The 11,761-nt window shown below is 46.1% G+C and overlaps 1 protein-coding gene across 1 annotated transcript in view; it reads left to right on the top strand.

Moving 5' to 3' along the window:
- Window positions 1-6,084, top strand: part of LOC110988107 (putative E3 ubiquitin-protein ligase HERC1) — an 89,351-nt gene extending 83,267 nt beyond the window's left edge. Inside the window, exons 72-73 of the mRNA XM_087136634.1 lie at window positions 2,952-3,123; window positions 3,775-6,084. Of these exons, the coding sequence (XP_086992760.1) occupies window positions 2,952-3,123; window positions 3,775-3,963 (361 nt within the window). The 3' untranslated portion in view covers window positions 3,964-6,084. The remainder of the gene's footprint in view (window positions 1-2,951; window positions 3,124-3,774) is intronic.
- Window positions 6,085-11,761: the final 5,677 nt, after the last annotated feature.

The following is an 11,761-nucleotide window of genomic DNA, read 5'->3' as shown; positions in this document are numbered from 1 at the left end:
CTATGGCCTGTTCCTGTCTGCCATGCTTTGTACATTTTAAGCCTATACCTCTCTACTCTTCGAGTGGTTCAACCATGGTTCACCGTCAGCTGTGTTTAGACATTTCACCGTTTCTTTTTTATAATCAAAGAAAAATAGTTGGATTCTATACATTACAACTAGTACCCCGCCGGCTAGATGTTGTTGACTGTCTGGACCCCAATAAAATTTGTGTTCGGGACCCCACCACAAAGCAGGGTATAGTTTAATAAATGCTCATAACTGATGTAGAAATTTCTCCAAACTAATTGCATTTCCATTCTACACATTGAATTTTAATATTTGATTTGAGAGTTACTAAATTAATAAAGAAGTGTATTTTGCGTTCTGACGCTGTTACTTAGCGATTTAAAAAAATCTATTTAAACGCATTTTTTCAGAAACGTCATAAGATGAAAATAGGAATGTTTAACTGAAGTCCTTCGATTGTGGGACAAATCAGGCTTGAACCCTGATGGGCAGTGATCCCAAATAACGAGGTTTAGAGTGATCGAACCGAAACCGATCCAAGTTACGTCACTGCCGACTGAGCACCGGATCTTGTTCTGCACGAGGAATGGATTTAGTCCCAGCACCAATGATCTACTGGGTCATTCAGATTAGGGACTCCGCTGATGAGTGGTCGATACAGAGCGTTACAACGGTCTATGAACTTTCATCGATGTACATCTCCGAGATGGGCATGTCAGCCGCGGCTACCATGGCTCTGCTGGCCGTCAGTTTTCATTTGACGGCGGCCTACATCTCCCTGGACAAGGGACCCCCGAGCGTGATTTTGGCCAACCTCAGCGACACGGTCACGTTGGTTTGTGACCTGAAAGACGTCGGCACCAGCCGGATACGCTGGTACCACTTCGACTCGGGGCGTTTCTTGAGCTTCAATCGGAACAATACAAACGATCTGCCGGCGGAGTTGGCTGAGAGACTGGCGATAGTGGGGAATCCGGACCAGGAACAGTTCAACCTCAGGATACGGGACTTCAGGCTGTCAGATCTCGGGGGCTACTCGTGTTTTTACATGTATCCAGCTATGCTGAATCGTCAAATCGCGACAACCAAAGTGAATCTATACCACCCGCTGGGTTTGACGGGTTGCAGCGCCGAATCGGCCGTTGGAGAAGTTTCCGATTTCGCGGTGGGGGACCAGGTAACCTTTCAGTGCGTCTTCGCCGTCACTATCAACTCTTCGATGTTCGTTGCATATCGGCGGAGCGACTCCGAGATGACCCTCGCCAGCTCCACGACCAATCATGTGGCCTTTCAGAGGCAGTTGATACCGGAGGACAATGGGGTGGATTTCACCTGTACTCTGATCTAGCCTGGCCTGGAGAGTCCCAAGACTTGCTCTGTAAGACCCTTAGAGATCCTACCCACAGCTAAGGTCACACCTTCGATGCAGACAGTCGACAGAGGCCTTGATGCATCGTTGGCCTGCGAAGGGTCCGGAATTCCGAGTGTTGCCAGCTACCGGTGGGAGGTGCGAGTTACAGCCACCGGGAAGGAACTACCTGTCAACCGTACTTTGCCTGAAGGCGTACTGACCGTTAAATCAGTCAGAGAAAACATCACAGCGACCTGCTTTGTTACTACCCCGAGTGGGTTGATGGGCACCTCGACAGCCAAGATTATAGTGATTGATGCAGATGTTCCCGCTCAAACAACCACTGTTGAGGAAAACTCCCCGACTGCCGACGGCAGCATGGAAATCACTGTGATCTCCACTTCAATCCCGCCGTCGAATATGGCAATTGCCACTAGCATGTCCGCCAAATTACCTCCGCTGTCAAATACAGCTGTCGTCACTACCATGTCCGCCAAAATTTCAACCCAGTCGTCCGAGACAGTTACGAGAAGTCATATCGTTACTAAACAGACTACGAAGGGTCTTTTTCCGACCGTCATAATAATTTCGGCTGTCCTGGCAACCGTGGCCGTAACATTCATCTTCGTGGTTCTCATTTGTTACTGCCGCGTACGGAGGAGGAAAAGGTCTTCGGCAGGAACGGCTGAGTACACGATGGTAGAGCTGGGTAATAACTATGAGGATGTTCTGTCAGGACCAACTGATGATACCAGAGCGGATACTGTTCAACGCAGCAACACCTATCAAGAGATGTCGGTCAGCGTCCCAGCGGACCACCGCAGTCACACTTATGAAGAAGTGCCGGCATCCAGCATTGATGCCACGGCCAGAGCGGACCAGAGAGGCAATACCTACCAAGAAGTACCGTCCACATCGACTCCAGTCGACGCTATCACGAACACGGTGGCACAAAGCGGGTCCAGCACGAGCGGAGCAGTGGCCACGCCGGTATACGCGGTCCCCAAGAAACCCAAACGGGGTACGCCAAGAAATCCCGACACCCACGATCCCATCATTCCACGCGTGGTTGACTCCCAGTACGCCACCCCGAAAAAGACTGGACCGCTGGGGCTGAAGAGGCGGCCCTCGCCCGGTAGCCGTAAACCGTTGCCCATGCCTCGTCGCGGGCAGAAAGACACCACCTTGTACGCCCAGCCCAGGAAACTCTCCAAGAGGATCAAGTTCAAAGTCCTGTAGCGTTTTCATGTTGAACAAAATAGACAGCGGTTGGGGGATATCCCTCTACCTCGAAAAGAGCAAAGTTGCTTTTGCTTTTGGAAAAAAAGAAGACAAAGGCTTTTGGGGGGACTGTTTCACTTCTGTTCCTCCAAACTCATGCAAATAGCCCTCAAATGTAGCCTCGCTTCTCAGAAAGGCAAAAATGATTACATACATGTACAAATTTTTGTCCCCTCAAAAGACAATTTTGGCCCTCCTCCCGAAAATCACGGTTCTGGAGCTGCCCTTGTGTAGTTGTGCAGCTTGTCAAGATCCAGCGAGCTTGACGGCATTGGCCTTCTCTTCCGTCACCCCTTCCCCTCCCCCCTAGATACCGAGAGGTAGACGAGACTCACCAGCTGGTGCAGTGGCTGTGGCAGACTCTGAGAGAGTTCAGCAATGAGGAGCGGGTCCTCTTCATGCGCTTTGTGTCGGGAAGATCCCGGCTGCCATCCAACATCGCTGACATCTCCCAGCGCTTCCAGATCATGAGAGTGGAAAGGGTAACGTTGTCCACACTCTGCTTCTTGTTCTTCTCTTATCCATTTTTCTTCACTTGATTGCACTTCTGTTTTGATCAGTTATGCAATTTTTTTTCCTCGGCTGAGCTTATTTCCTTCTTTTTTTTTTTCATTGGACTGTACAAAGTCTTGTTTGATTCGTAAACTTCTGACGTCTCAATTGTGTGCCCAGTGACCAAATCTGTAGCCAATACCAATACAAGTCCCCACAAGTCTACCACAGGTCACCGGTCTTAGGCCAAGTCACAATTTATTCAAATGAACTCTGACAAAAGCATTCCTTTTGTCATTTATGCTTTGTCACGATATAAGGCTGCTGCTTTCTAGCCTGTGAATGACTCGATCACTCGCAAAAATTAGTTGTCGTCAATTCGAGTAAGAATTTATTGGGCATTTTGACTCTATATTTTCATGGATATCAAGTTTTGGGGAGCTTTCTTTGTTGAACATCAAAGTCATGGTACTTCAGTAGGCATCAGTGCTGATGATGTAACACTTTATTTACATGCATGGTTTCCCACGGTGGCCCCCTCTGGCTCCACATGTACACAAAGCATGACCTTGTCAGTACACAGGGCTATCGAGTTTCCGATGGCTGAACTTAATGCTCATTATATCACCCCCCCCCCACAGACGGTAGACGGGCTACCGACGGCACAGACCTGTTTCTTTCAGCTGCGCATTCCACCGTACTCTAGCCAGCCGTTGATGGCCGAACGCCTGCGCTATGCCATCTACAACTGCCGCTCCATCGATATGGACAACTATATGCTGTCACGCAACACCGATTCTGGGAATCTGTCAGACAGCGAGTACACCTGAGTGAGGACAGCCTACAAGAAAGAGAAGCAGGTTGAAAAGATATCCAAACCAAATCAGTACTTTGTATTTTGGAGTCATTCACCAAATGTCTATAACTCGCCCCATGCTGCTCTTGCAGATTGATAACGAATGAACAGGAGTTTGATTATCAAATACAGATCCACAATTTCCAATTTTGGATAAGTACTTCACAATTTCAAATTTAACCCCAACAAGGTAACCGCAACAAGCTCAGTGGCTGAGTGATAGCGTACCTCCCCTTGCATGCAGGAGGTTTTTGGTTGGAGTCCCGCCCAAGTAAACCTGTGTACTTCTCCCACAAGCTTTCAGAAATCACTGTGGATACCGGGCCACATCAATTACTAAAAAGAAAGAAGCATCCAAATAGCTTGATGGCATCGCGTGGTGTCACAGACATTGAGGTTCCAGATTTCGAAGCCAGGAAAGGCAGAAACAGATTTTTTTCTGAAGCAATGAGGCACTTTTTTATCTGTAAGAGAATCTGCTTACCCTCAAGAAAGGAGATGATATCATGACGATTAAGGTGTTAACCACTCTCAGCTCCATAAAACCAAAAAGCTGCATGTCTCCCCAGGGTGGGGGTGGGGTAGTTGTCCTCCACCCCACCCCCAACCCCAGTGGATAAAATGCTAGCTACAAACTTACTTTGCATAAGTTGGTTGCCTGTGCATTGCTCAAAATAGACTTAAAAATGATGTTTCGCTGGAAAAAAATACATACATAAATAAAAGGAAAAATGGATAAATAATAGAAAATGAACTTGAATCGGTGTACTTGCCACAGTATGGCGGCTTATGACTGTTTGTATGCTACTGAAATGTTACTCGCCATCCATTGTTATTGGTCACGCAGATGCATTAGTTTTCCTCATCGTTTCACAAAACAGTGAATGCAATTTGTGAGGGCGCTAGACTCAAATAGACTGATTGCGCCCAGTAAGTCACATGACCTATAGTGGGTATCAAACATCAACAAACATGGGTGTCCCCAACAGCAAAGTGTGTCATAAGTGTCATTTACCAAAAATAGCACTGGCAGTCAGTAAGGTACCAAGACTGCTGATGTGCTGGGCGCTGTATGGAAAGTCGGCTTTATTTTGGGTGAAAATCACTTAAAACACACATTGCCATGGGAGGACGCCATGTTTTGTTGACTGCGTATGCCCACTGTTGGTCACATGACTTGGCGGTCGCAGTAAGTCTATTGAAGTGCCATTCTCTGGCCAGCAGGTCACGGTATTGTTGAAGTTTGCAGCATATCACACAATTGCTTGGTTTCTGTTTTTAGCAAACTCACTTATGTAGAACCAACCTCATCTGCTTCCGTTTTTATCCACCAAGAGATGTCATTGCTGGAGCCTTAGATATCAGTAAAAACAAATTGTCTGTTTGACAAACAGCAGGCAGCATTGTTTTGAAGGTTTTAAAACTTTGTTTTCTCTTAGCTTTATTTTTTCTTTAATATCAGTAGAAAGAGAGAGGAAATTACTACTGAATAAAAAGTGGTAAAAATATTGAACATAATTATGTACATGTACCTGCAATTAAATGTTTAAAAATGACTATCTGATACAGAAAGCGTTTGTGTCTCTTGTTAATAGTAAGTTTCATGTGTGTATATAACAATGGCCACTCAGAGATTTTTCATTTTTTAATTGAGATCGTAAAAAGTGCTTCTTTTTATCAATATTCAAAATTTGCTTAAAATCGAATTCTCTGTGGGACAGGTGTTATCAGAACCATCAAACCAATACCTGAAACCGTTTTTGCACAGATTTTTAAGTTACAAAAGGCAATTAAGCATAACTTCGAATTTTAAATTGTTACATTTTCTACAAAATTTATTTTGCCAGTGTGCTGGAAGTTCTTCCACTCAAAGTTAGTTATTGTTCATGTTTAGGCACATGTACTGCCGTAACAGGATGTGGTGGCTATTGATGGACAGCACTATTGTGAACTTCTTTCAGGGCTATGTAAAATTCTTTATATGATGCTGTAAAAGAAATTCTTGCCCTTGGTGGCCCTTTTGGGCCACCGTATCAAGGGATCTCCATGACACTTTATCAAGGAAATAAAGTACGATTTGCTTTGCTGAAACGATCTTCTTGCTGGAAGGCGAATTTGTTATTTTTTCATTTTTAATGAATTTGTTTTTCTTCTGTATGAAGTATACCTTTAAGGTCATAGACTACAGGTGACAAAAAAGAAGATGCCAAGACGGGAGGCAAACTTTGTTGAAATTATGTGCAGGGCCTGTTGGGATAAACAAATATCGCTCCGTCTGTTTGCCCCAGAATGTTGACATGAAGTTGGAATAAACGCTGTTTGTTCCGTTTCCGGCATTGATTTTACCCCCGTAAAACCAAACTACTGGTCTCGCGTGAGGGTGTTCTAACATAACAGGGCTTTGACTGTACGCTTCGGCAGTGATGCTGAACAAGCTATTGTATTTGTTGGGTTGTACTTCAGGGAAATTGCTGTTATTTGTTTTGAAATGAGGTGGGTGTAAACCCATATAAACAAGTGCCCAAATCGTATAGCAATCACACTGCACGACTCCATAAGTTGGCATTACACTGTGCTGAGATTGCCGGTTTGCCAAATGCGTAGGCCTATTTTGGACTAGAGGTCCTGGTCGATTAAATCCTGAAAACTGGTATGTTCCTCTTGATCGCTCCATGCTTCAGTAAAATCTTGCGTAGGCCCTGTTCTTTTTACGACTAACTGTCGCCCGAAGCATGTCATCCAAACCCACGTCCATTGTGTAATACCCGATGATACATAAGGAAACTCGGATTTCCGAAACCACCCGACTCTATCCAGCAAGAAATGAGACCGAGGGGTGCGCCCCCACACACACGTCCAATCGCTATACCCGCTCTAGACTATTGTTACCTGACACCCCCCCCCGTCCGAAAAGAATTCTTCAGATTCGAATGAAACAATGACCAACATAAGGGGGGTGGTTCGTATCTTAATTCATATGCTCGACTCTCTTGGTTGGAGGCTGTTCAACTAGGCCCCCTATGTGTTCCTAGCTCTATGGTTCAACCTATTACACAGCTAGGCGTTCGGGCACCGTGGTTGGTTGGGTTTTTTTTTTCTTTAATTACACATAGGCAGGGGGATACACATGAACTTTCCTATTGGAAATTTGTTCTCGAGAGGAGACTAGTCTTCATGCCTCGTCGAAGCTTCCCTTGGTTTTATGTCGGACTTTGCCTCCCTTGTCAAAAAAAAATCCTCCAGCGCCATGTATATAGCCTGTATTCAAGTCGTAGTTCCCAGCGAATTGAGAAAAAAATCGCATCCTGGCAAAGGTGTGGTCCTCCATCCATTTTGTAGAGGGAATTACTTGTTTGTTCATTTTAAAGCAGGGTAAAAATAAATACAACTTTTTTGTGTAAAGTGGTAGTGTAGGCACAGTCATTTATTTTCGCCGAACGGACCACAACGTAGTTTTTACATGTCCTTTGAGTCCAGGTGGAGCAATAGTCTGGAATGTGTATAAGGATTGGACATGTTGGGGGGTACCCCTCGGTCTCATTTCTTGCTGCGTAGAAGAATAGCCTAGGTCGGTGACACATTTTGCGCTCGACCAATCGAGAAACACCCGTTCTATTTGCCGTTTAGTCAGAAGGGCACTTAACGCCTGTGGTTGATTGCACTTTTAGTGGTTTTGTGAAGTGACTACTATGGCCTGTTCCTGTTTGCCATGCTTTGTACATTTTAAGCCTATACCTCTCTACTCTTCGAGTGGTTCAACCATGGTTCACCGTCAGCTGTGTTTAGACATTTCACCGTTTCTTTTTTATAATCAAAGAAAAATAGTTGGATTCTATACATTACAACTAGTACCCCTCCGGCTAGATGTTGTTGACTGTCTGGACCCCAATAAAATTTGTGTTCGGGACCCCACCACAAAGCAGGGTATAGTTTAATAAATGCTCATAACTGATGTAGAATTTTCTCCAAACTAATTGCATTTCCATTCTACACATTGAATTTTAATAATTGATTTGAGAGTTACTAAATTAATAAAGAAGTGTATTTTGCGTTCTGACGCTGTTACTTAGCGATTTAAAAAAATCTATTTAAACGTATTTTTTCAGAAACGTCATAAGATGAAAATAGGAATGTTTAACTGAAGTCCTTCGATTGTGGGACAAATCAGGCTTGAACCCTGATGGGCAGTGATCCCAAATAACGAGGTTTAGAGTGATCGAACCGAAACCGATCCAAGTTACGTCACTGCCGACTGAGCACCGGATCTTGTTCTGCACGAGGAATGGATTTAGTCCCAGCACCAATGATCTACTGGGTCATTCAGATTAGGGACTCCGCTGGTGAGTGGTCGATACAGAGCGTTACAACGGTCTATGAACTTTCATCGATGTACATCTCCGAGATGGGCATGTCAGCCGCGGCTACCATGGCTCTGCTGGCCGTCAGTTTTCATTTGACGGCGGCCTACATCTCCCTGGACAAGGGACCCCCGAGCGTGATTTTGGCCAACCTCAGCGACACGGTCACGTTGGTTTGTGACCTGAAAGACGTCGGCACCAGCCGGATACGCTGGTACCACTTCGACTCGGGGCGTTTCTTGAGCTTCAATCGGAACATTACAAACGATCTGCCGGCGGAGTTGGCTGAGAGACTGGCGATAGTGGGGAATCCGGACCAGGAACAATTCAACCTCAGGATACGGGACTTCAGGCTGTCAGATCTCGGGGGCTACTCGTGTTTTTACATGTATCCAGCTATGCTGAATCGTCAAATCGCGACAACCAAAGTGAATCTATACCACCCGCTGGGTTTGACGGGTTGCAGCGCCGAATCCGCCGTTGGAGAAGTTTCCGATTTCGCGGTGGGGGACCAGGTAACCTTTCAGTGCGTCTTCGCCGTCACTATCAACTCTTCGATGTTCGTTGCATATCGGCGGAGCGACTCCGAGATGACCCTCGCCAGCTCCACGACCAATCATGTGGCCTTTCAGAGGCAGTTGATACCGGAGGACAATGGGGTGGATTTCACCTGTACTCTGATCTCGCCTGGCCTGGAGAGTCCCAAGACTTGCTCTGTAAGACCCTTAGAGATCCTACCCACAGCTAAGGTCACACCTTCGATGCAGACAGTCGAAAAAGGCCTTGATGCATCGTTGGCCTGCGAAGGGTCCGGAATTCCGAGTATTGCCAGCTACCGGTGGGAGGTGCGAATTACAGCCACCGGGAAGGAACTACCTGTCAACCGTACTTTGCCTGAAGGCGTACTGACCGTTAAATCAGTCAGAGAAAACATCACAGTGACCTGCTTTGTTACTACCCCGAGTGGGTTGTTGGGCACCTCGACAGCCAAGATTATAGTGATTGATGCAGATGTTCCCGCTCAAACAACCACTGTTGAGGAAAACTCCCCGACTGCCGACGCCAACATGGAAACCACTGTGATCTCCACTTCAATCCCGCCGTCGAATATGGCAATTGCCACTAGCATGTCCGCCAAATTACCTCCGCTGTCAAATACAGCTGTCGTCACTACCATGTCCGCCAAAATTTCAACCCAGTCGTCCGAGACAGTTACGAGAAGTCATATCGTTACTAAACAGACTACGAAGGGTCTTTTTCCGACCGTCATAATAATTTCGGCTGTCCTGGCAACCGTGGCCGTAACATTCATCTTCGTGGTTCTCATTTGTTACTGCCGCGTATGGAGGAGGAAAAGGTCTTCGGCAGGAACGGCTGAGTACACGATGGTAGAGCTGGGTAATAACTATGAGGATGTTCTGTCAGGACCAACTGATGATACCAGAGCGGATACTGGTCAACGCAGCAACACCTATCAAGAGATGTCGGTCAGCGTCCCAGCGGACCACCGCAGTCACACTTATGAAGAAGTGCCGGCATCCAGCATTGATGCCACGGCCAGAGCGGACCAGAGAGGCAATACCTACCAAGAAGTACCGTCCACATCGACTCCAGTCGACGCTATCACGAACACGGTGGCACAAAGCGGGTCCAGCACGAGCGGAGCAGTGGCCACGCCGGTATACGCGGTCCCCAAGAAACCCAAACGGGGTACGCCAAGAAATCCCGACACCGACGATCCCATCATTCCAAGCGTGGTTGACTCCCAGTACGCCACCCCGAAAAAGACTGGACCGCTGGGGCTGAAGAGGCGGCCCTCACCCGGTAGCCGTAAACCGTTGCCCATGCCTCGTCGCGGGCAGAAAGACACCACCTTGTACGCCCAGCCCAGGAAACTCTCCAAGAGGATCAAGTTCAAAGTCAGATGGGGACTGGACAAGAACGGTTACCGCGTGGCGGAAAGTGAAGATCCCCGCCAGAAATCGCCGGAGAGTGGCGTAGCGTACACCGACATTGACTTCAATTCGTCTGAGGTTGCAATTGCTGGACTTGCGGTTAAACCCAAAGTGGCACGGGATGCCCAGTCTAAGACACTGTCCAAGAAGATGAAGTCTAAAGTCAGATGGGTATTGGACTTGAACGGTTACCGCATCGCGGAGACTGAAAATCCCCGCACTCGGCCGACAGAGCGTGGACTCATCTACACCGATGTCGACATCAATCCGCCCGACGTGACAGTTGGTGGAGTTGCGGTGAAATCCAAGTTGGCCAAGGAATCAACTCTCTACGCCCAGATTACATAGAATTGTTGAAATAATAACCCCTCTACGAATTATAAAAATTATTTTTGAGAACAGGCTTTATCGTTGTTAAGTGTAACATGTCTTAGTCTGTCTTTTTGCATTATTATCGAGAAAAGACTGAGTAGAAAAGTTAACCCAGTTAGTTTGAAATGAATATTAATTTTACGAAAACCAAGCTCTCTAACTTTGGTGACCCTCAGTTCTTGCGCCACTGTAAGGATATTTCTGAAGGGATGACGGTTTAAATCCATTGTCCATTTTCGTTGTCAAATACAAAAGCTGAAATTGAAAATTGATGCCGTATCAGGAACTTGTACTTGTAGGATGTGTTATACTCATGTTTTGGGCTTTAGTTTTCTGTAGAGCTAGCTATAGGCCTTACGGATGCAGTATTTGTTAACAGTAGATATTCAGTTCAGACCCACTTCTCTGTTCTACAGAAAAGAGTCATTAAGAGAGTTTACTTCCGGCCAGTCGGAAAGCAGGACGAAATGACTAAGTTTTTACTGGTTTGTTACTCTCTGCTTTGTTCATGAACTGTTGGAAAGAACAACTTACTTTTTGTACATCCGGTTGTATAATGTTATGGTCATTATTGGGGTTTTTTTGAAGACTGCAAACCTGTTCAATTCAATTTTTATATAACGCGATAATACGAACGAAGTGCCAACAGGGTTGCTGCTGAGTGATGGAAGTCTTTTTTCCGAAGTTCGAGTTCGTTTGTATCATGTAAGGTTTAACCCGGCGCAACATTGCTCAGCATTTTATTTTTATTTTTTTATTACGCAGAGTAATTACCGGTATGTTGAGTGTATTTCATTGGCTTACCACCTTGATACTTCTAATTTCCAAAATGAAAACGGCGAGTTGTTTTGTTACACTTGGTCATACGTGTTAGCTCACAAACACTCCAGTAGACAGACCGTGTCGTTTATGTGGAATACCTGCTTCAGCGCATGCTGAAGGGAATAAAATCATCCCGACCTATTGTCCTTGTCGTTGGAGCGCCACACAGGCATTCCGGTTTGTCATCGTATCCTACGCTTTCTATTCGAGGCCACAGTACGTTACGATGGGAGAATCCTGGTGGCTTTCAAACCACTCTTTTGTG

The sequence above is a fragment of the Acanthaster planci genome, linkage group LG05 (assembly GCF_054643075.1).
Source record: "Acanthaster planci isolate LZ-2023a linkage group LG05, COTS_SCS, whole genome shotgun sequence".
NCBI lineage: Eukaryota > Metazoa > Echinodermata > Asteroidea > Valvatida > Acanthasteridae > Acanthaster > Acanthaster planci.
The sequence above is the reverse complement of the archived record's forward strand: the minus strand, read 5'-3'. Positions and strand labels throughout refer to the sequence as shown.